This window comes from Melopsittacus undulatus, unplaced genomic scaffold, assembly GCF_012275295.1.
Source record: "Melopsittacus undulatus isolate bMelUnd1 unplaced genomic scaffold, bMelUnd1.mat.Z mat_scaffold_283_arrow_ctg1, whole genome shotgun sequence".
In the NCBI taxonomy this organism is placed as follows: domain Eukaryota; kingdom Metazoa; phylum Chordata; class Aves; order Psittaciformes; family Psittaculidae; genus Melopsittacus; species Melopsittacus undulatus.
The window spans coordinates 61,425-84,667 of NW_022994211.1; the positions used below are offsets into that span (position 1 = coordinate 61,425).

The 23,243-nt window shown below is 57.4% G+C and overlaps 2 protein-coding genes across 3 annotated transcripts in view; one reads left to right on the forward strand and one right to left on the reverse strand.

Moving 5' to 3' along the window:
• Positions 1-9,653, forward strand: part of LOC117438421 (sterol regulatory element-binding protein cleavage-activating protein-like) — a 62,571-nt gene extending 52,918 nt beyond the window's left edge. The window contains exons 13-23 of one of the 2 annotated variants that reach the window (XM_034073945.1): positions 15-430; positions 1,123-1,317; positions 2,236-2,437; positions 2,995-3,110; positions 3,217-3,787; positions 4,668-4,753; positions 5,112-5,194; positions 6,233-6,399; positions 6,988-7,068; positions 7,827-8,033; positions 8,234-9,653. In XM_034073945.1, the coding sequence (XP_033929836.1) occupies positions 15-430; positions 1,123-1,317; positions 2,236-2,437; positions 2,995-3,110; positions 3,217-3,787; positions 4,668-4,753; positions 5,112-5,194; positions 6,233-6,399; positions 6,988-7,068; positions 7,827-8,033; positions 8,234-8,479 (2,370 nt within the window). In that variant the 3' untranslated portion in view covers positions 8,480-9,653. The remainder of the gene's footprint in view (positions 1-14; positions 431-1,122; positions 1,318-2,235; positions 2,438-2,994; positions 3,111-3,216; positions 3,788-4,667; positions 4,754-5,111; positions 5,195-6,232; positions 6,400-6,987; positions 7,069-7,826; positions 8,034-8,233) is intronic. The other variant, XM_034073944.1, reaches the window with a different exon arrangement.
• A 21-nt stretch (positions 9,654-9,674) lies between these two features.
• LOC117438422 (tyrosine-protein phosphatase non-receptor type 23-like) lies at positions 9,675-22,886 on the reverse strand. The gene is made up of 22 exons (XM_034073946.1): positions 22,815-22,886; positions 21,814-21,863; positions 20,730-20,861; positions 20,217-20,297; positions 18,832-18,963; positions 18,642-18,689; positions 18,376-18,432; positions 17,753-17,811; positions 17,415-17,494; positions 17,122-17,236; positions 16,688-16,753; positions 16,193-16,338; positions 15,485-15,808; positions 15,041-15,195; positions 14,396-14,547; positions 13,940-14,119; positions 11,554-13,729; positions 11,186-11,370; positions 10,947-11,051; positions 10,719-10,857; positions 10,528-10,641; positions 9,675-10,441 (listed from the first exon to the last, which is right to left on the reverse strand). Exons 2-22 carry the CDS (start codon positions 21,847-21,849, stop codon positions 9,902-9,904), a joined length of 5,022 nt encoding a protein of 1,673 aa, XP_033929837.1. The 5' UTR covers positions 21,850-21,863; positions 22,815-22,886; the 3' UTR covers positions 9,675-9,901.
• Between the last annotated feature and the right edge of the window lie 357 nt (positions 22,887-23,243).

Here is a 23,243-nt window from a genome sequence, read left to right on the forward strand (position 1 = left end):
CTCATCGTCTGTAGGCTGGGACGGTGATCTGGATTGGAATCCTGGTTTACACGGATCCTGCTGGTCTACGCACCTACCTCACGTCACAGGTCACCGAACAAAGTCCTTTGGGTGAGGCAGGTCTGCCTCCAATGCCTGTTCCTGGAGGGGTCCTACCTGCTGGGGACCCCAAGATTGATCTCTCAGTCTTCCCATCGGACCCAATACAGCTGTTGGAAAACCAGACACAGCAGCGTGAGCAGAAGTCAGGGCTGGAGACAAACCAGCACACTTGGGCCCAAGGACCAGAGGGCAAAGGGAATGGACAGACGGAGCTTGGAGCTGAAGCAGAGGTTACCTGGGGAGCAGAGGATGAAGAGATTTGGAGGAAACTTTCCTTCAGACACTGGCCATCCCTGTTCAGCTACTACAACATCACTCTGGCCAAAAGGCAAGTGGGCTGGCATCGAGCGCCGCAGCACTTGCAGTTGTGGACTTGACCCGAAGCGTTTTTCTTTCATCTGTTCTTTATCCTTCCGAGCTAGATAATTTGTGTTCCATGTGACTCACTCCAGAAGTGTAAAGGCCCTCGTGTGGTTCAGAGGTACCAAACTCTCCAGGGCTGTCTGTCTGAGAATAAGTGTTATGTTTCTCTCTGTGCCCTTGGGTGTATTGAAGATAAGATGAGTTGGTAGCAGTTCAGTCTTCCTTTACCCTGGAGGTGATGGTTAGAATTTTGTAAAACAATAGGTACTCATCTGTGAATGATGGGGGTGATGCATGTGAGGAACAGAGACATCTGAGCTGAGGAAACTTCATGGTGAGATCTTCTGACCTACAGGAAACTGGACCAGATGCTATATCCCTACTTCAATCTGTGTACATTTGATCTCATCAGTAGTTCGTTCTCCTGGTGGCTCTTAGCCTCTCCCATGGAGTTAAGGGTTAGGACCTAGGAAATATCTTCAGAGAAAAAGATGTCAAAGGAGGTCTTTAGTTTAGAATACCTAAAGCCACTGCTCTGAAAGTGCATGCTGAGACCTTGGCTGCTGGCGAGGGAATGATCTGTGTTATCTATTAGGATATTTGTGGGGGTTTTGTGTTTGTTGTTCCTAAGCTGTTCTCATCTTTCTGTTCCTTCAGGTACATCAGCATCCTTCCAGCAATCCCTGTCACGCTGTATCTGAACCCACAAGAGGCCTTAGAAGTGCGGCATCCCCAGGAGGCAAACCGCTACCACCCCTTCTTGTCTTCAAGCAGCGGAAAGCTGGATGCCCAAACTCAGCCTGACCAAGCCTCATCCAAGCTGCAAGGGCACCAGGATGTCACTCTTTACAAGTAAGTCATAGAATCCTAGAAGCCCAGGTTGGAAGGGCCTTTAAAGCCCATCCAGTTCCAACCTCCTGTCACAGACAGGGACACCTTCCACTAGACCAGGTTGCTCCAAGCCCCATCCAACCTGGCCTTGAACACTGCCAGGAATGGGGCAGCCACAGCTTCTCTGGGCAACCTGTGCCAGGGCCTCACCACCCTCACAGGGAAGAACTTCTTCCTCAGATCTCATCTCAGTCTCCCCTCTGTCAGTTTAAATCCATTCACCCTTGTCCTCTCCCTGCCTGCCCTTGTCAGAAGTCCTTCTTATGTTGTTACTCCGGAGCTGGATGCAGGACTGCAGGGGGACACCAGAGCAGAGGAGAGGGGGAGAATCCCCTCCCTTGCTCTGCTGGTCACGCTGCTGGTGATGCAGCCCAGGGCACGGTTGGTTTCTGGGCTGGAAGTGCACACTGCTGGGTCATGGGGAGCTTCTCATGGACCAACACCCCCAAGTCCTTCTCCTCAGGGCTGCTCTCTGTCCAATCTCCCCCAGTCTGTGTCTGTGCTTGGGATTGCCCTGACCCATGTGCAGGACCTTGCACTTGGCCCTGTAGAACTCCACGCCAGCCCAAGGACCTTCCTTTCCTACTGAGAGGACAGACTCACAGCTTGCTGTCCAAATTGGCGATCTGGCTGGGTATTACCCTGATCCCATCTTCTTAAAGTCTTATTGCTGTGTACTTTTCTTCTTGAGAAATCTGAAATCTTGTGGACATGGTCATTTTGCCATTAAAAAAACTCTTTCATTTTCCACAAATCACTGTGGACCAGGAGCATGTGTGATACTTTCATGGTATTTTTCAGAGTCTCTCTGTGGATTAGTAATTGGATCTTTTCTCTCACCTTCTCTTTGTCCCTGCGTCCCTTTGTCTCTCCCACCAGGGTGGCTGCTCTGGGTCTGGCCTCGGGCATTATCCTGGTGCTCCTGCTCTTCTGCCTGTACAAGGTGTTCTGCCCCAAGAACTACGGGCAGAACGGGATCTCGCACAGCCGGAGGAAGAGAGGGGACCTGCCCTGTGACGATTACGGCTACTCCCCGCCCGAGACAGAGATTGTCCCCTTGGTGCTCAGAGGTCACCTCATGGTAGGTCCATGTAAGAACGGGAGTGATCCTCACAAGAAAGGCATTTTACTGACTTGTGCCACGCGTCTTCTCTTTTCTTGGGTTATTTAAACAACAGAGCCCACAAAGGACACAGCAACTTTGCAGGCTTAGTGCAACACAGCAGCGGAGGCTGGCACCCAGCAGGATGCTCAGTTCACTCTGTTCTCTTGAGGGGAAGGATGTTTCTTTCTACTCAGAGATGAAACAAGGAATTCAGACACCTGGTCAGATAGAGTTTGAAATGCTGTATGGTGTTTTCCAGAGAAGCTGCACCTCTTTCCTGATTCTCCTGTCTCTTTGGGCTGTACTTTGTCACGGAAAGGGGAGACAGACAGAATCTTTGATTTACAGTAGTCTAGAGCACATCTCAACGCAGGGCGAAGATCTACTTGTGTTCTCAGTGTATCCTTATGTTTCTTAGCCAGCCATGGAGTTTAGACATAATTTATCATCTGTATAATTCCTCAGCTGCATGGAAGGTGGTTGTCAGGATCCAGAGGGCTCAGTGGTGAAATGTGCTTGCTCTTCCTTCCCAGGACATCGAATGTCTGGCTAGTGATGGGATGTTGCTCGTCAGCTGCTGCCTGGTGGGCCAGATCCGTGTGTGGGATGCTCAGACTGGTGACTGCCTCACTGTTATTCCCAAACCAAGGTGAGTGGGGTCACGCTGCTCAGCAGCTGATGCAAACCCTGTGTGAGAAACCAGCCCTCTCCAGCAGCAGAGGCAGGAGGGCTGGATGCTTAATACTGTGTTTTAGGTTGCGACGAGACAGCAGCGGCATCTTTGACTACCAGGAAAGCTGGGATCACAGTCCTGATGGCAAGAATGGTCTGGAAGACTCTTTTGAGAACAGCCACCAGCTCAAAAGGATTCTCAGCCCGCCGCAGCCACCGCTCTTCTGTGACCAGCCAGACCTCACGTCTCTCATCGACACCAACTTCTCCGAGCAAGTGAAGGTGGCCGAGTCCGAGACGCGGCTCCGCTCGGTGGGCAGTCGCCAGAAGGAGACCGGGTACGACTTCAGCAGCCTGGTGGGTAAAGCATATGAAGAGCACAGCTCCTCCAATTCCATGGGCTTCACGGGCCTCTCAGCCCCGCACGGACAGGCTGGATTCTGCACGGGGAGCAGCAGAGCCCGCTCCCTGGGCTGCGGGAGCGAGGAGGGAGGCTGCAGTGCCCGCAGGAGGAGCCTGGGGGATGAGTCTTTTACGGGATTCGACAAAGCCTCACCTCTTCCTTCCTGGGGAGGAGACTTGGAGAGCTCTGTCTGGAGCCTGGACCTGCAAGGGAATCTGATTGTGGCCGGCCGGAGTAACGGGAAGCTGGAGGTGAGGAGCAAGGCTTGCTGCAGCACTGGTGCTCTAGAGAGCTCTAAAGCTTGCCATGTCTGTAAGTGATGTGGCTGGTCAGTCATGATATAAAGTAAAATGAGCAGGAATTCTGTAGGAATTATACAGGTCTTGAAAGCAAATTTTGATCAGAAATTCAAATCATTCAAAGTGAGAAACTTCCAAAATTAGCTTGATCTTCACTTCATTTTTGGCAATCAGGTTAGAATTTTTCCCTCAGAGTAAATACAGAGTTTTGGGGTGTTTTAAACAAATACATTTTGACACAAATCTGTCAATGATTTCCAACCTGGCTCTAGTCCTTCCCACCAGGGAACAGACACAGACCGGTCACTCTATTGTGTTTCTTTGTCCTTTTGAGCTCAGATACCTTCTCCTGAGCAGCCCCCTCAAAACTGACTGAATTTTGCTGCCAAATCTTGTCTCCCGCCCACATCACAAGATTGCTTCATGCTCAGAACAGGGCAGATGTGGGATTCAGCAGGAGCAGGGAGGGGTGTTGTGGAGATAGGGATGAGGGGGCATGCAGCCGGAGCCCATGCTGCCACAGGGCATGTGTTTAGTAGCATTTGTGGTGACCCCGGTAAGAAAGGTCTGCAGGTTTTGAAGTATTAATTACAATTCAGTGGAATTAGCACCGGAATGAAGAAGAGGATGGTGTGATCATACATCCCTCCTGTTGTGGCAGCCCCGTGTTGTAATTACAAGTGCCAAGAGGGAGCTGGGTGCAGGCTCCTTCATTAAAATCAGGCAGTTAAGGGAGCTGGGGGGATGTATGTGGCTGTTACGTGGATCACACCTCCCTGATATACAGTGCTCTCCTGGCCAGGATCACAGCAGTAACCCCTTCTCTTTCCAGGTCTGGGATGCTATCGAGGGCACCCTCCGCAGCAGTAATGATGAAGGTCAATCTGGCATCACAGCGCTCGTCTTCCTGAACAACAGGTAATTGTGGTGTGCTCAGTCATCTCCTGCAAGAGGAGAGTGCATGGTGTAAGGGAGGACCCTGGCTCTGAGCCTCCTGGCACAAGAGGTCCAACAGCTCCAGCTGGCAGAGGCTCAGCTGGGAAGTCATAGAATCCCAGACTGGTTTGGGTTGGAAGGGACCTTAAAGCTTATCCAGTTCCTGCCATGAGCAGGGACACCTTCCCCTAGACCAGGTTGCTCCAAGCCTCCAGGTTGCCTCCAATCCTCACGGGGGAAGTCTGCATGGTTGGTGTTCTGCCTTGGTGCAGTCTCCAGGCTCCTTTCACTGTCGGAGCAGGGAAGGGTCTCTCCTCACGTGCCTGTGTTTCTCCCTCAGGATCGTCGCTGCCCGGTTGAACGGCTCTTTAGATTTCTTCTCGCTAGACACACACACATCCTTGAACCACCTCCAGTTCCGAGGTAAGCGAGTGCCCGAGCGTGCTGTGCACATGTGAGCTCTCCAGTCCTCCTCTTCTCCCCTTGCTTCCCAGTACCTGACTCTTTCTCACCTCACACCAACTTCAGCTTTCATAATAACACCATGCTCCAAAACACCCCCTGCTGCTGCAGGATGCTGAGCCAGATGCTGTGAAGAGTGCAGGGATACTTTGGGAGTTCCCTATTTAGGGAGGATGCCTCAAGTGTGGGTTTTCTCTAGTGCACAGCTCTGGAGGTTGAGACATGCGTTCCAGGGTCAGCTCTGACCCATACCTCTTCCCCATTCCTCACCTCTCCTTCAGCAAGGTGTATTTGCCCTATTGCCTTCACCTCCCACATCTTGTACACTATGCAGCCCCACACACAAAAGCACCACACACAAAACTTGATGTAACCGGTTTGCAGTGTAGTGGCTGCTTTGGTTCTGGAGGCACCTGGAGGGAAGAGAAACCCTGGGAGAATGGCTGCATTCCTGGAGGGATGTCCTGGGTTCTGCAAGCTGTAGATGTGGAAGTAGAGCAGGTTCTGCAGGAAAGGACTGCCTGTGGAAATTACTTTTCCCTATGGAGTGTGGAGAGCCTTGTGCCCAGCTCTGTGTTCTGCCTATGACCAGGGAATTGCAGAGCTCTTGGGCTTCAGGGACCTCAGTCTTGCAGAGACTGATAGTGTAGGGGCTGCTACTCTTCAAAGCCGAGTTCTGCTGCTGAAGACCCTGTTGGAGACCCCCACTTCAGTTTTCCCTGAGCACTGGGCAGCTGTAGCTTCTGTTGGTGCCAGCCAGAGCATTGAGTGTGCGGCTCCTTGAAGGAGAACCAGGTTTAAATTCCAGTAGTAAAATCATAGAATAGAATCCTGGAATAGTGTGGGTTGGAAGGGACCTCAAAGCTCCTCCAGTTCCAAGCCTGTGCCGTGGGTATGGGCACCTTCCAGTAGACCAGCTGTGTCCAGCTGGGTGCTCTTACTCCTGGAGCATAAGGCTGCACCTGCTGGAGTGAGGACTTCCCACGTGTCTCACCACAGGTGCCCCAAGCAGGAGCAGCATCCCGTCCTCGCCGGTGTTCAGCAGCAGTGACATCATCCTGTGTCAGCTCACCCACACTGTCTCCTGTGCCCACCAGAAGCCAATCACGGCGCTGAAGGCTGCAGCAGGGCGGCTGGTCACTGGGAGCCAGGACCACACTCTGAGGGTAAGGCTCTGCCCTGTAACCAGAGGGGTGCGCGTGCTTTTCTATCCCGTTGCCACTGTGGGACATGAGCTCTTCTGTGTGGGCAGGGGCCGGAGCTGATGTGTATGTGCAAGAGGTAGGTGAGCAGCTGGGGTGGGGCGGTTGGAGCCCAATCTAATCTAGTGCATTCCTGAAGCTCCCGTGTTGTATCCGTCTGCCTGGATACCCTCAAAGGGTGGAAAGACAGAGCCCTGTGTGAGCTGTCTGCCCAAGCAGAGCAAGAGATTCTCTTGCCTTAGGGCTGGATGACTTCAGGAGTAGTCAGGTCTGGGTTCTGGGGTACCCCGTCTTCTCATCCCTTCCAGCAGCAGCTGTCCCCTTCAGGCATGCATGTCACTTCCCAACAGGCATTGCCCCATTGCTCCCTTCCCCTTCCTCACTGTCCCGAATTGCTGACAGGCTCCAGCTCTGCTCAGAGAGGGGGACAGCAGTAGAATCATAGAATAGAATAGTAAGGAGGGTAAAGTGGGATCAGCTGCCTCATTAGCAGTGTGGCTCTAGGACATGGCTGCCCAATGGACACTTACCTCTGCCTCCTCCACCCTGCAGGTGTTCCGGCTGGAGGACTCCTGCTGTTTGTTCACACTGCAGGGTCACTCAGGAGCCATCACAGCCGTGTACATCGACCAGGTAAGGTGCAGAACAGCCTTTACATCTGGCTGCTGAGCCACCACTTCAGCCAGAGGAACCCCTCTCCTGGTTTGCATCTGGGGAAGCTGATGTGTGCTTCTCCAAGGATGCAGAGGCATTGCTGACCACTGTGACTGCGTGCTCACCTTGTGACTTACAAGCCTGGAGAAGGCTCCAGGGAGGCCTTAGAGCAGCTTCCACTGCCTAAAGGGACTACAAGAAAGCTGGAGAGGGGATTTTGACAAGGGCAGCCAAGAACAGGACAAGGGGGAATGGCTTTAAACTGACAGAGGGGAGATTGGGATGGGATCTGAGGAAGAAGTTCTTCCCTGTGAGGGTGGTGAGGCCCTGGCACAGGTTGCCCAGAGAAGCTGTGGCTGCCCCATCCCTGGCAGTGTTCAAGGCCAGGTTGGATGGGGCTTGGAGCAACCTGGTCTAGTGGAAGGTGTCCCTGTCTGTGGCAGGGGGTTGGAACTGGATGAGCTTTAAGGTCTCTCCAACCAAACCATTCTGGGATTCTTTGATTCCCACACAGCTCACCTGTTCCCTGGTCATGGTTTTGCCTCCCTGCCCTGTTTGGAGCAGGAAAGCCCTGTTTCCACTGTACCCATGCTGGTGCTTAGCAAGTGGTTCTCTACAGAACTGGCCTGGGTGCTCAGCCCCTTCCTGTGTCTGTGGCACAGCAAAGCCCTGGGCTGTGCTGCAGAGGTCACTGTCTTCTTCTGATCTTCCTGCCCTGCTCTCCTGTCTCCTTGTAGACGATGGTGCTGGCAAGCGGTGGCCAGGATGGTGCCATCTGCCTGTGGGATGTGCTGACAGGGAGCAAGGTCAGCCACATGTATGCCCACCGAGGGGACGTCACGTCCCTCACCTGCACAACGTCCTGCGTCATCAGCAGCGGCTTGGACGATGTCATCAGCATCTGGGACCGCAGCTCGGGAATCAAGCTCTATTCAATCCAGCAGGTTGGTGGCCAGGGAAAGGTTAAGGGTGCTCCTGCACTTGCATGGACACCCTGTAGCCAGAACCCCTGGTGGCTCCACAGCCTCTTCCCAGCGGTGGCATAGGCTGGCCACAGACTGCTGCCTGCCCTTGCAGGGGAATTCCTGTTCTGTTGGGTACCTGCAGTGGGCTCAGTGCACTGATGTGCTCTCATTCCATGCAGGAGATGGGCTGTGGTGCCAGCCTGGGCGTCATCTCTGACAACCTGCTGGTGACGGGTGGCCAGGGCTGCGTTTCCTTCTGGGACATCGGCTATGGTGACCTGCTCCAGACCGTCTACCTGGGGAAGAGCAACGAGTCGCAGCCGGCACGGCAGATCCTGGTGCTGGAGAATGCTGCCATCGTCTGCAACTTTGGGAGTGAGCTCAGCCTGGTCTATGTGCCCTCAGTACTGGAGAAACTGGACTGAGGAGGATGGGCCGAAGCCTGGCTGGAGGGGAGAGGTGTGCAGCTAAAGGGACAGGGACACCAGCTCCATCATGCTGCCCCTGCCCCTGTTGCCATCTCACCCTGTAAACTGCTCTGTCACCCACAGAATGGCCTGCAGGGCCTCTTTGCCCCGCTCCAGCATCTTCCATGTGGGCTCTGCAGATGCGCAACAGTCCTGAGGCCAAGAGGGGCTTGGGGATGCTCTGGCACCCTGCTCAGAATGGGGATGAGGAGTAGGGGGGTGGCTCCACTGGTTGGGGAGACCAAGCAACAGTGGCACATGTTGAGGAGCCTCAGTACCTGTTGCTTTGTGGGAGCTGTGCTGAGCTGGGTCCAGCTCCATCACAGCAGGGTCCAGCTGTTCCCAGCCCTTCATGCAGTGGGGCAGGAGCAGGGCAGTGTTCCCCGCCCCACACAGAGAACATCCTGGGCTAGGAGTGAGTCCCAGCACCAAGCCCAGCAGCAGCAGGTCCTGGGTCTGACCTCGCCTGGGCACTTGGCTCGGCCTCCACGTGCCTTAGAGGCCCCAGCCTGCCCCTGCCCTATTTATTTATATGCTGTATATATTTATTTATTACGGCAGGAGAGTGCCGGCCCTTGCTGCACCCAGCCCCTTGGGCCCCGCTCAGCCCTCCTGGCTGCCCTTCCTGGCTTCTCCTTCCTTCACCCAGTTTGCAGCAATAGCACCTTCCTCCTCCTCCTCCCACTGCGGGGCCAGAGGAGGCTTTTCTCAGGTTGGGAGCGGGCAGGCAGTCCTTGCCCCCATCCTGCCTGCAGGCCTGGGGGAGCCGGGCAGGCTGGCAGAGCCGTGGGGGACCCCTATGCTCCTCCATCACTGCAGGCCGTGAGCTCTGCTCCCCCCACAGCTGCACCCCAGGGGCCTGGCTGCTGCCCCACCAGCAGAGCCAGGGCCGGACCCTTCCCCACCGCTCTCAGCCCTTGTGTCAATCGTTAACCGAACCCTGGTGATTGTAGAGGCAGCGCCACGGGCCCCGGGGGGAGCAGGGCCGGGGGGTCCCCGGGGAGCCCTCTGCCTCAGCCGCGGGTGGCCTTAGCCCGGCTGTACGCTTTGTGCTGTACAGGGGATGCTTTTTGTACCGGATCATGTTTTGTAACGTGTACGAGGACACCTCCAGTAAACGGAACTAACCTGAGCGTGGCTGCACCCTCCTCCCTGCGCCGGCAGCACCTGCCAATCAAACTCGCTTTATTTTAGTAGCAAAGAGCTGAAAAAGTCAGTCTGAATTGAAGTCAAACAAGGGGGCGAGCGCCAGTTACATCTGTACAGAGCTAAGGGGCTGGGGGGGCACAGGGCAGGACCCCACACACACCCCCCTTGGAGCCTGTCCCAAAGTGGGGTCCCAATAAGGGGGGTATTGGGGTCTGGGACCCTGCCACCCCCTCAGGCCTTGTTGAGGGTCCAGAGAGGGTCGAGCATACTGAGGGGGTCATCACTTGGCCGGGGTGCCCGCAGGCCCTCACCCGGCTGTGCCTGCAGGAAGTTCTGCTTGTTCATCCGCTGCTTGCCCTTGAGGGAGGCGTCCAGGGTGAAGGCCTCGGGCGTGAGGGAGGCCAGCAGCTCCAGCGAGGATGAGGAGGGGGGAGCAGGGGCAGGGGGAGGCACCACAGGCACTGCCACCCCCCCGGGGGGCTCTGCTGTGTGGTTGCTGCTCTCGGGGGTGCCGGGTGGCTCATGGGGGGGTGGCTGTGGCGGGCAGGGCTCAGGGGCACCAACACCGTCCATCGCCCCATCAGGAAGCACTGTCAGTGCCTCTGTGTCCGCAGCATCAGCTGGGGGGGTTGCCTCTGGCCCCCAGCCCCCCCCAGCCTCAGTGCTGGTCCCCCCTGGCCGTACGCTGAGCTTGGCAATGGTGGCCTGGATGGAGCTGATGGGCACATCTCCCCCCAGCACCAGGTCCTGGGAGTCCTGGGGGAAGTAGAGCTGGGGCAGGGGGAGGCTCTGTGAGTGTGGGAGCAGCAGAGCTCACTCCAGGCCCCCCCCCAGCACCCCATTCCCACTGCACCCACCTTGGGGGAGGTGTTGTTGGTGGCCTTGGGGACAGCAGGAGCACCCACACCGTGACGGAGCAGCACCTGCTCAGCGTGCAGCAGGACGGCCTCGTAGCAGAACTTGAGGTGCAGCTGCAGGGGAGGATGAGGAGGGCAGGGTAAGGCAGGGTAAGGCAGGGCCCACAGCCCCCACCCCACGGCCCCACTACCTTCTCCTGGAGCATGTGCTTGCGCTGCTGCCGCATCCTCTTGATGATCAGGGCCAGGTCGGGGATGCCATTTCCTGCCTCCACCTCCTGCATGGCCGCGTAGAGCAGGCAGAAGGCCCCCGTACGGCCAACCCCGGAGCTGCAGAGACACAGACACCCCCGGCTGTGACAGACCCACGAAGGGGACACCCCCACAGCCCCCACAGGAGCACCCCAAGCCCTGCTCACCTGCAGTGCACAACGACAGGGGTGTGGAGCGGGCGCTGGTGCAGGTAGTGGCCATGCACCTCCTGGATGAAGCGCAGGAGGCTCCCCTTGCTGTCAGGCAGGCCCCTGGGGACACACACACACTTACTGCTCTCACCCCCCACCTGCCCAGGAGGGCTCAGTGCCATCCTGAGGAGCAAATCAAGGGTCCCATGGGACTCCCCCACCCACAGCAGGACCCTTCCCCTCCAGTGCCATACAGCTCAGGCCAGGAGGTGAACTGGAGGTGGACCACGGTGCGCTTGAGGCTCTGGTCACGATACTGCAGCGTCATCATCCTCTCCACATGGGTAGGGGCGACCTTGAGGCTGGTGAGGACGAGGGTGATGGGTCCCTGCACCATGGGCTGGCCCCGCTCGGTGGGGAAGTACCGCAGCACCTTCTGCTGCCGGGAGGGAATGGGGTGGCCTCAGGAGCGGGCAGTGGCAGCACCATCATGCCCCAACTGGTGCAGCCACTTCCCCAGGGGACCCTCTTGTCCCTTCCTGTCACTTGCGGGACCCTGGAGCTGCCACATGGTGACAGGAGGTCAACAGTGGCCCTGACTGCCTCTAAGGGAAACGTGTACCTTGTCCAGCTCCTGCTCTGACACCAGCATGACGACAACGGAGACCTTCTGCTCGTAGATCATCAGCCAGAAGTCTGCGGCAGTGCCCAGCAGTGGGGCCTGGGTGGCGATGACCGTGGGGCAGTACGGTGAGAGGTCCTCCACCCGGCTGGCGTTGATGTAGTCGTCCTTGCCTGAGCGCAGGACAACACGGTTCCTGTCATAGGGCATGATGTCCTGGTGCCGGTTCTTCATGGAGTAGCAGCGGGCAATGGCGATGGAGAGCTGCCGGGCATCGCGTTCCTGCGCATCCTGCAGCTCCTTCCACACAGTGTCCAGCTCGGTGCTGCCGCCGGGCCCTGGCTGCTCCAGGCGCTCCACCAGCCCACGGAAGCGGTCCAGCTCCGCCAGCAGCCGCAGCACTCGCTCCGGTTTCTCATAGGGATCGTTCTCAATCAGCTGCACTGCTTTGGGCTTCTGCCCCTCCTTGGCATCTGCCTTGGTGGGCTGCAGCAGAGGCTGCCCCACGGCTGCCTTGGAGCCACCATGCTGGCTCTCGGGGCTGGAGGACAGGAGGTCATCAGTGGAGGAGCTCTGCCGCTGGAATGGGGCCTCGCCAGGGCCCTGGGGGAGCACGGGTCCCCCTGGTGTTAGTGCAGGTGGGGGTCTCTGTGGCACCAGTGCTGGGGGCTGCATGGCCAAGGCTGGCTGTGGGGAAGGGGCTGGGGAGGGGACCAGGGTGCCCTGGACCACCACAGCACCTGGGCCCTGGCTGAGGCCGGGGCTGGGAGAGGGAGTGACATGGTGGGGGGCAGCCTGGCCAGGGGGGTTGGGTGCAGGGGGGCCCAGGGCCATGGTCCCAGGGGGCATCTGGCTGCTGGGGGGGGCAGGGCTGGGGCAGAAGGGCAGCCCTGGGGAGCCAGGGGGCACCGGCTGCAGCCCCCCCATTGCAGTGGGCAGGGGCTGCCTGGGGGGGCAGCTCTGGCTGGGGGCCCTGGGGAAGTGCTGGGCTCCAGCCTGCAGTGTGTCCTGCCCCGGGAGTGGATAAAGCTGGGGGGCCAGTGGGGGCCCCCCGGGGCTGGTAAAGGGCTGCTGGGCAAACGGGGCCTGGGGGGGCAGCGTGGGCCGGGGGTGCGGCTGGAAGGACAATGGTACCGTGGCTCTCCCAGGGGGCAGAAAAGGGGCTGGGGGAAACTGCTGCGGGCCCTGGGCCCGAGCTGGCATCTCCACACTGGGCTGGAGCTGTGCAGTGGGGGCAAAGGTGTGAGGGTGCTGCACAGGGGGGAATGGGTGCTGTGCCGGCTGCCTGAAGGGCTGTGGCCCTCCCTGGGCATAGGGGTAGGAGGAAGGGGGAGCCCCTGGAGCCAGAAAGGGGCCTGGGGGTACGGCCTGGCCCTGGCTGGGAAGCCGTGGGACAGGGGGGCAGCTGGAGATGGGTGCCTGGATGCTGTCCACAGTGGTGGTGGCTGGCCGGGGACCTGGGGTCAGCTCAGGGCCACCCACCGGTGGCGGAGCACCCATAGGGGCTGGCCCCACTGTGGGTGGCCCAGGCACGGGCCCCCCAGGTTGGCCCAGGCTATAGGATGCTGTGGGAGCAGGAGCAGACCCGGGCAGGGATCCATGCTGTGGGGATGAGCGTGGGGGAAGCATGTGGGGCCCCACGTAGCCAGGCTGCACTGGGGCTCGCATCAGTGGGGCTGCTGGGAAGAGCTGGGGGGCTGCAGATGGGGCTGAGCTGGGGCCAGGGGGGAGCCCAGCTGCCTGCGGGGCAGTGGGCTGCATGAGCTGCACCGGGGCCCCTGTGCCAGGGGGAAAGGGGCCTGGTGCCGAAGCAGGGGCTGCTGCCAAGCGATAGTGTCCTGGGAGGGCTGGGGACCCAGAGAAGCGGGCGAGGGGCTGCAGTGGGGCACTGGCAAGCCTGGCCCCTGGTAGGAAAGGCTCGGGGCCATGGGGCCGCAGCCCGGTGGTCAGGGCCGGGCTGAGAGCGGCCAGCGCAGGAGGCGGGAGCTGGGCCAGGTGCCCAGCTAGCACATCGGGGGGCAGGCTGCGCAGCTCCTCGGGCAGGTCCGACAGCACCAGAGAGCCCAGTGGCGGCAGGTCCATGGCATCCAGTCCACCTGCATCCAGCTCCGGAGGCTTCATCTGCAGGGTGGGTTTGGGGGCCGTGGGCCGGGGAGGCGGCTGTTTCTTCATCTCCCTGCCAAGAGGCAGTGGGGCTCAGTGGGGCTCAGTGCAGCACTGCAGGCTCCCAGCACACCCACTGCAGCAGAGTAACCCCCTCGAGCCCCAGCTCACCCAGCAGCACCCAAAGGTGCTCCCCACCTCCCGAGGTGTCACACCCCAACACCAGCTTTACAGCCAGTTTCAGCCCTATGTGTGTCAAGACAACGGCTGCGGCACCACCTACTTCTCTAAGATCTGCTGCCGGTTGGCCTCAGCAGCTTGGCAGGCAGCACGGGCCTTCTCCAGCAGCTTGGCAGCTTTCCCCTCCAGGTCAGTGTAGAAATCCTTCCCCTCCTGTGATTTCTTCATCAGATCTTCATAGGCTTCATAGGAGGCCACCAGGGTCTGAACAGTGGTGTTCCACCTAGGGAGGCAGGGCAGAGCATGAGCAGAAGTGCAGCACCAAGCAAATGCTGGGGGTCCCTGCTCCTGGGACACCCCAGCATGCCACTGGGATGGACACTGGGTGCAGGATGAACAGCCACCAGAGGCCTCCAGTTGTGGAGCAGGATGAGGGCAGAGCAGAGGAGATGGCAATGATCCCACAGCTCTCCCTCAGGGTGGGTAAAGGCTGTTCCCATGCACCAAGACCCCACCACGGCACTGAGACCCCCCACCTGTATCCTCGCACACCACTCACTTGTGCTCCACCTCAGCCAGGGCCTTGCGCACGGCCGCGTATTTGACATTGGCATCCGTCAGGGCCTTCAGGACATTCTCCTGGGCAGCCAGGTTCTGCTCCAGGTAGACCTTGATCTGGTCGTACTTCTTCAGCTGCTCCTCAAAGAGTTTCTGCCAAGAGAGATGGGGGCTCCGAGAGGCTTCACGGATGGGGTGGGACAGAGCAGAGCTGCTGCTGCAGCCCTGACTGGGATGTGCAGCACAGCCTGGAGAAGGCTCCAGGGACACCTTAGAGCAGCTTCCAGTGCCTAAAGGGACTGACAAGAAAGCTGGAGAGGGGCTTTTGACAAGGGCAGGTAGGGACAGGACAAGGGGGAATGGATTTAAACTGACAGAGGGGAGATTGAGATGGGATCAGAGGAAGAACTTCCCTGTGAGGGTGGTGAGGCCCTGGCACAGGTTGTACAGAGAAGCTGTGGCTGCCCCATCCCTGGCAGTGTTCAAGGCCAGGTTGGACAGGGCTTGGAGCAACCTGGTCTAGTGGAAGGTGTCCCTGCTGTGGCAGGGGGATGGAACTGGATGGGCTTTAAGGTCCCTTCCAACCCAAACCAATCTGTGACTCTAGGAAGGTGGGACTTCCCCAAACACAGTGGCTGGCACCAACCTTCATCTCGGAGCGGTCGGTGGTGACCAGCGAGGTGGTGATATCATCCTTCTGGATCATTTCACGCAGCTGCTGCTCCAGGGACATCCGCTGGTCCCTCATCTCCTGCACCTTGGCCAGGATTCGCTTCAGGTTCTGCAGCACCTGCTTGTCATCTAGAGGACAGGGAGGGCTCAGTGATTGTGCTGGAGCACCCCTGAAACACTCTGCAGGGGTACAGAACCAACCTGCCCTTGGTCCAGCACACCCAACTGTAAAGCCAGGCATCTGCCAGGACAGGAACTGTGTCTGTCCCCACACCAGGACCCCATTTCATGTGTTTTTGAGGGAGAGAAGTCCCCAGCACAGCTCAAAAGCAGAGGGGGACAGGAGGGAGCCCAGAGAGAGGCACAAGTGGGACCTGCCTTCCCCCAGCCCTGAGTGTGGGTGAGAGGCTCCGCTCACCTTCAGTCAAGGTAGGGGAGGGCAGCGCGGCCCGGACCTGCTCCAGCGGCCCGCTGAGCAGGCGGAGGTTGCCGATGTGGAGGTTCATGGCTTTGTGGAGCTCGGTGTTGGTGAAGCTGGCCTTCTCGTGCACCTCCAGGTACTTGGAGCACTCCTTGCTGACCTCAGCCAGCCCCGGGGATGGTGGTGGTGGGGATGACCCCTGGGGTGGTGGCACCTTCCCAAGCAGCTCCTGCAGCTTTCGCTCCTGTGCCTCGTCCTCCTCGAGGAGGTCTCGGATCTCCTTCAGGGAAGCCTCCACATCGGTGAAGACCCCAGAGAGCACTGAAGGGGAGAGACAGGAGGCTGGGTAAGGGCTGAAGCACCACCAGCTATGAGCCTGCCTGCTCTGAGCCTAAAGCCAGGCATTGCTGTAGCAGCCTGAGGAATAAATATGGCTGTGGGCAACCACAGAAGGCAAAGACACCCTGCCTTAGATGTGTGGGTGCTGAGCTCAGGGCCTGCCTGCACTGGCTCCAGAGAGCATTGACCCCCTTGGCCACAGCAGGGCTCAACAGGAAAAACATCTGGAGGTTCAGGAATTTATACCAGCAAAGAATCAGCCATCAGGTTGAGGGTTCCCCAAACCGAGCCCAGGCATGGAGAGGGGTGCCTGCCCCCGGCCAGCCCGGATGTCCCTGGTCCCCCTGTGGGTCCTTGTGTCCTTACCCTGCATGGACTGGACGAGGTTCTTGACAGTGTCAGGGCGCACACTGAGAGCAGCGCATTTCTCCATCAGGATTGGGGGGATGTGGCTGTACATGTCCAGGTTGTCCACAGTCTCAGGGTCCAATTGCATGGAGTCCATGAACTGGCTATAGGCAAGAGAACAAGCCCCTGAGTGGTGGCAGAGCCTCCTAGCACCTCCATGAAGATCCTCCCATCCCAAACCACAGCCAGCTAAGAGCACAGCACTGCTGCATCACCCTCAAATGCCTCAGAAAAGCTGCAGGGTGAATCCGGGAAGTGATCACTGGGACTGGAACTGGGAGGACAGGGCTTGCCCAGAGCTGGGCAAACTGGGATTTGACTGTGCTCAGTGTGAGGGTTACAGATCAGGGATGGGTGCACTCCCTTTGGCAATGGGGTGAGAAACCCAACAATGGGATCACTGGGATACCCTGCCCAGCAGGTAGCCCCTCTTTGGGTACAGCTCACACTTACTCCAGCACTTCGTTCTTGGCTTCGATTTTGGCCATCACATCTCGCAGGAGCTTGGCCTTCTCCTCACTGAGACAAGAGAAAATAACATCCTTTAGTGATGAGATGGGACCAGGAAAACCTCCACCATAAACTGCAAGAGCCCCTTGGGACTTGGCCAGAGCCTCAACCACCCCTCAGCCTGCTGCATATGGCCCTCTGGGGCAGCTCCTGAGCCAGGCATGAGGACAACCCCTGGGATGCCAGTGCTTCCCCAGGGAACCCACTGTGGCTGGTTTGGTCACCTCCAGCTCCCTTCAGACAGCAGAGGCATGGAGCTGGATCATGGGCTCCTTGGTGGTCTTGGTGCTGGAGATGTACATGCCCAGCTCCACTGACTGGTTGTCCTGCTCTGGCAGAGCCGTGCTGGTGACCCACCTATACAGCCTGGGACCCACCTGTACAGGGAAGAGGCCTCGTGGGCAGCCATGGGCACCAGCTTGGCAAATATATCAGGGCCGGTGACAGCTGGATCCGTGGGGTTGACAGGGAGGGCTTTCACCAAGGGAGCACCTGGGGGGTGAACACACAACACAGCCATCAGAAACCTTCACAGAGCCAGTTACTCCCAAGTCACATCCCCCCACTCCACACCTTCATTCCCAGCACATCTCTGGAGAGCATGGCACAAAGTCCCATGGGTCCCAGAGCCTTGTGGATTCAGACAGGAGCAGACACTGCCCATCCTCACCTTTCACAGACTGCAGAGTGTCTAGCGCAGGCACAGCTTCATGGTAGATGAAGTCATTGTCCTTTTTGGCTGAATTGTACCTGGAAACAAGCAGTGACACTGCATTGGTGAGGAGCAGATGACATTCCCAGCTCCCTGAGCTCACTCCCTGTGGGGTCAGGCCATGGCTCTTTTGAGGTAACTTCAGGGAGAGCAAAGAGCAGCTTCACATCCCAAGTCTCTGGCAGCACAGGGTGCTTGGCTCTGCACATCAGGGGACACGCTCTCCGGGCTGCTCTGGCCAGAATGCATTTCTGACCCATAGGTTACATCTGGGGGTGCCCCATGCATGGACTCACTTGCCACCAATCACATCCATGGTGAATCTCAGGGCTTCCTGGACAGTTTCTGGCTGGCCCTGCAGGAATAAAAGCAACTTGGCATGGGCAGGGAGTGTTGAGTGCTTTCCCTGCAGCCGACCACAGCTCTGTGTGCCCAGGACCCAGCAGCAGCCTCACCAGCCATCTCTCCTTGTGCCCCATAGAAGAACTGAGATGCCTGGGGGCAGCCCCAAACCCTCTGTGCCCCAGTTTCACATGCAGACCCTGCCATGGTTTCCCTGGCACTGCAGCAGTGACACAAGGGGCTCTGCTCTGTGAGGAAGCCAGTGAGGCAGCAGAGCTGATCCACAGCCCTTCTGGAGCTACCCACATGCTCCTAAATGGTTCAAACCAAACCAAACCCTGCTAAAGCCCTTGTAGGCAGTGACTAGAGCCTTGGGCTTGGCTGGATGTCCCAGAGGGAAGCAAAGTGAAACACTGGGAAGCCAGCACAGGTTTGCCAACACACTGAATGAGAAGGAAAGCTTTTAAACTGACAGAGATTCTCATCTTTCCAGTCTGGCACCCCACTGCCCTGAGCCAGGGCCCAGCTCACTCCCTTTAAAACCCAATTACTGCTCTTGCATGGAGCAGGAACACACCTTTGCCAGCTTGATGGCTTCATTCAGTTTATCCAGAGCGCTCTGGAAGTAGATGACCTGCACAGAGACCAAGAATCAGGGCTGGCACAGAGGTAGGTGCCCTTGCTTTGCAGTGGACCATTACCAGTCCCTGAGAGCTGCAGCTTCCCATAGCTTAATGGGGCTCTTGAAAGAGCACCCACAAGTGCTTGCAGGAGGCAGGACACTGCTGGTGACACACTCCAGAACCCACACTGGATGGAATGGGCTGACACGACCTTGCTTACCCTTTCCCCAAACTTCTGCTGCTCCTCAGCCTGCTTTCCCATGTGCAGCTGCAAGAAAACACAACCAGTGGCATCAGACCTCCAGAACTCGAGGGACATCTTTGAAACAAGCAAGAAAACCCCACAGGGTGGGAGAAAAGGGCAGGTCCCTCCACAGCCCAGCAGCCCCCCAGGTGATCTCCCCACTTACATGGGCCACAGCAGCAAAGTAATAGATTTTCATTTGAACCAGTTTCTTCCAGTCCTTCTGGATCTTTCCCAGCAGCGAGGCTGTCTCCGAGTTTTCCAGTGCCCGGCAGGCTTCCTTGTAGTAATCCACCACCTACAGAGAGAGGAACAGCTGTTTGGAAAAGCCTCAGAAAGACAGACCCCAGGTGGAATTCAGAGCAGCAAGGGAAAGGATTCATTGCCACCAGCATTTGTGTCCAAGGTCTCAGATCACTCAGTCAGTGCAGGAAAACAGTTGGTGGAGAACTTGTGGGTGTGTTTCAGGTCAGAAACAGAGACTAAAGACATTGCCACAATAAACCTATCCCACACAGAAGGTCAGAACCGCAGACTGGTTTGGGTTGGAAAGGATCTTAACGCTCATCCAGTTCCAACCCCCTGCCCATGGGCAGGGACACCTTCCACTAGACCAGGCTGCTTCAAGCCCCTTCCAACTTGGCCTTGAACACTGCCAGGGATGGGGCAGCCACAGCTTCTCTGGGCAACCTGTGCCAGGGCCTCACCACCCTCACAGGGAAGAACTTCTTCCTCACATCTCATCTCAGTCTCCCCTCTGTCAGTTTAAATCCATTCCCCCTTGTCCTGTCCCTACCTGCCCTTGGCAAAAGCCCCTCTCCAGCTTTCTTGTTGGCCCCTTTAGGCAGTGGAAGCTGCTCTAAGTTCTCCCTGGAGCCTTCTCCAGGCTGAACAAGCCCAGCTCTCTCAGCCTGTCTCCACAGCAGAGGTGCTCCAGTCTTCAGAGCATCTTTGTTGCTTCCTCTGTACTTCCTCTAGCAGCTCCATGTCCCTTCTGTTGGGGCCCCAGAGCTGGATGCTGGACTGAAGGGGGGGATCTCACCAGGGTGGAGTAGAGGTGGAGATCTAAACCTGCTGGTGGTGCAGCCCAGGATATGGTTGGTTTCCTGGCTGCGAGTGCACACTGCTGGGGCATGGTGAGCTTCTTGTCATCCAACACCCCTATGTCCTTCTCCTCAGAGCTGCTCTCAATCCAGCTTCCCCCAGTTTGTGCTTGTCCTTGGGATTACCCCTACTTATGTGCAGGACCTTGCATTTGGCCTTGGAGAATTTCATGCATTTTGCACTGGCCCTATCTCCAGCCTGTCCAGGTCCCTCTGGATGGATCAGCTTCCTCTGGAGTATCTTAAAGTCTCTTTTGAGGAGCTAGCAGCTGTGCTCCCAGCCTGAGGTAGTGGCAGCACCCCACACTGCTGTTTGACTGGCACTGATGCTGTACAGGGTCTGGGACTCCCTCCCTGAGCTTCCAACCCCATGTGCAGTGGGAACAGGGCTGTATTGGGAACAGCAAGTCCCAAGGAAAAAGCGGACAGAGATCTCCCCAGAGCTCACCTGGGCACTGATCCGGGCCACGAGGAAACTCTTCCTGTTGTCCAGCATGGACTTCTCCAGAAGACACTCCTGAGCCTGGCCCTGTTGCAGACAAGAGGGGAATACTCACTCTCCCCTACACGTTGGGCACTCCTGTATCCAAGCCAGTGCCAGGCCTGATCCCTGGCAGGACCCAGCAGCTACAACCTCTTGCTTGAGCTACAGCCCAAGGGACGCCCAACCAGCCCAGGGACAAGCAGAGCAGTCCAGAGCCCTCCCTCTCCCCTGCTGCCTTGCAGTATCTCTTTCCCTCCTACAGGAGGCACCCCCTCTTGCCTACAGCAGCCTGAATCCTGCAGATAAAATACCTCCTGGGACACTTTGATCCCATCTCATCCGGCTCCAAACACTCCACAGGGAGCACCTGATGCTAGGAATACCTATCTCCTGGTCATGGGGCAACAGCCCTTGAGGTGTGCAAGGAGCAGTCCCAGTGTGACCAGTGCCCCAGTGGAAGCAGAACCCAGTTCCTACCAGCATGAGGTTGATGTTGAGGTTGAGGATCTGGTGGCTCATGTCTACACTGTAGGAGTGAGGAAAGTGATCCCGCAGGTAGGTGAAGGCCCCAGCGGCACACTGGAAATGGGTGCAGGAAACCTTCATGCCCTGAGAGGATGGGAGAACACGTCAGGTGTGCACAGCCCTCTTGCACACACGCCAAGCCAGCTGATGTACAGAGGCACATGCTGCCAGATGCGAGGAATTTGTGGAGACTCAGCCAGCCAGAAGAATCACAGAATGATCTGGATTGGAAGGGATCTTAAAGCTCATCCAGTTCCAACCCCCTGCCCACAGGCAGGGACACCTTCCACCAGACAAGGTTGTTCCAAGCCCCATCCAACCTGGCCTTGAACACTGCCAGGGATGGGGCAGCCACAGCTTCTCTGGGCAACCTGTGCCAGGGAAGAACAATCACAGGGAAGAACTTCTTCCTCAGATCCCATCTCAATCTCCCCTCTGTCAGTTTAAAGCCATTCCCCCTTGTCCTATCCCTACAGGCCCTTGTCAAAAGCTCCTCTCCAGCTTTCTTTTTTCCTTCTTTTCTCCAGGCTGAACAAGCCCAACAAAGAGCAACCTGCTTTCTCATGGCAGGGTTAGGGTTATAGGCTCGAGCCCAGCAGTGTTAGATGTTCCCCACGCTGCTCATGCCTCCTCTGAGACCCCCAAAAACCAGCTGCCATAAACCTGAAGCAAATACCTGGGCCTCACAGGGCTTTAAATCAGTCAGCACTTTCCCCTGGTCATGCATGCCCCAAGCTGCATCACATCTCTGCCCTCCCAGCCCAAGGTGCTGGGAAGGTCAGCCCAGCTAACCAGAACACAGAGCTTTGCTGGAGTAGAGACAGCAACAACATGCATGGAGGGACACAGCCAGGAGGGGATGTCCCTTTGTAACACTCTACAGCAATACTAGGTCACAACAGACATCTAGAGCTGGTGTCCAACAAGTTTGTAACCACCCAGGTGGCAGAGGAGAAGTACTGGGGATGCTGCTGGCTGGTGGCTGGTAACCACATGGAGAGGAAAGTCATTTAGGGCAGACCCCAGGGACCGTTACCTCCTCAGACACTCTCTTGTCCATGGCGCCCAGCATGGAGTGCAGTGCACCTGTGGAAAGAGGACGGTGGCTCAGAAGGATGAAGAGACACCAACAGCAACCCTATACTACTTCCAGGGATGGGGTGTCTGGTACCAGAGAAGCCTGGACCTGTGGCACATTGGCCAGAGACACCTGACAGAACCCAGCCAGCTCCCTGCACCAGCGGGACATAGAAGCAGCACTAGGGATGCTCTCTCACAGGGCAGAACTGTGGAAGGCTGCACACCCAAGCTATTCAGCACAGAAAGTCCAGGCTGGAAACAAACCTCAGTATGGAAAAGCAAATATTTATCACCCTCCTGGTTGAACAAAGGTTTGTTCTAACTTGAGGGAACAGCTTTGGGCTGGGGTTTAAATTAAAGCTCCTTGCTCTGTGTGTACTGAGCTGGGAGAGCACAGTCAGCTCCTGAGCTGCAGTACAAGGGTGGGAGTGTTTCCAGCAGCCAGGGGCTGAGTGTTCCCTTTGGAGCTAACAAACCCCCCCCCTCTGAACCATGACTGTCCATGAATGACAGCAAGGGTGAGGGAACAAGCATTAGATTTGGTGCTTTTACACTCATTTACTGGCTTTTGAGGCAATGGTGTGCTGGATGAGCTGTACAAAGCCTGGTAGAGTTCATAACTGTTCCAGAAAGGGCATTTGCGATGCTGCAGCTCGCTGTCAGCCTCTTTGCTGCAACCTCTGGCCAAAACACAAGGCAGTACATGGGCAGGGCATGCTTAGAGCTGGAGGAAAGGAGAGGAGACCTTGGACAAAAGCCAGCATCAACCTCTCATGCAGTGCTGATGCTGAGCACCCAGTGAAGGGAAGAAGCACAATCAGGCTGATCCCCAGCTGCTGGTGGAACCAGGTGAGCCATGCTGCTACCTGGCCACTCTAAGGAATGCCGACATGAAGCGTGGAGACATCCCTCATGCCCGGGGCTGACCAAGAGGACCGCTGGTCTCCAGGCCCTTACCCAGGTTGTAGAGGATGCATGCCTGCTCATATTTGATGTCCTCATGAGTCACCGTCTTGCCTGAGAAGATCTCAGTCCTGTAAGAAAAGAAACCTCGTTACCAGCCTTAGGTGGAGTTACTGGTGTTCCTAGGCACTGGCCAGGGAAAGGATTTGTCAGGAGCTGCTCTTCCTCAGAGGCTGGGAGATGGGGCCCTCCTGCCTGGCATCATCCTGGGCATCAAATCCAGGTGGGAGCTGATAGGAACACTCTACTGCTTTGGGTTCAAAAGCCTTTTACACACAGCCAAGCAACTCTGCCACCCAGGGGGAGCTCAGCAGTGTCACCTTGCACAGTGACAATGTCTTGCCTCTGCCTTGTGTCTCAGACCAGCTGTGCTTCCTTATGGCTTCGTTTCAATGTCCTGCCAGATCTCCAGGGTGGGATGCC

Bases quoted from the DNA above. Each gene is read 5' to 3' on its own strand.
- LOC117438422 (XM_034073946.1), bottom strand. From the start codon at position 21,849: ATGCTGGGCGCCATGGACAAGAGAGTGTCTGAGGAG. The intron at 20,298-20,729 runs GTAGGAACTGGG...TGTCTGCAACAG, and splicing joins TCAACATCAACCTCATGCTG to GGCCAGGCTCAGGAGTGTCT. The intron at 18,690-18,831 runs GTAAGTGGGGAG...GTTTTCTTGCAG, and splicing joins ACTTTGCTGCTGTGGCCCAT to CTGCACATGGGAAAGCAGGC.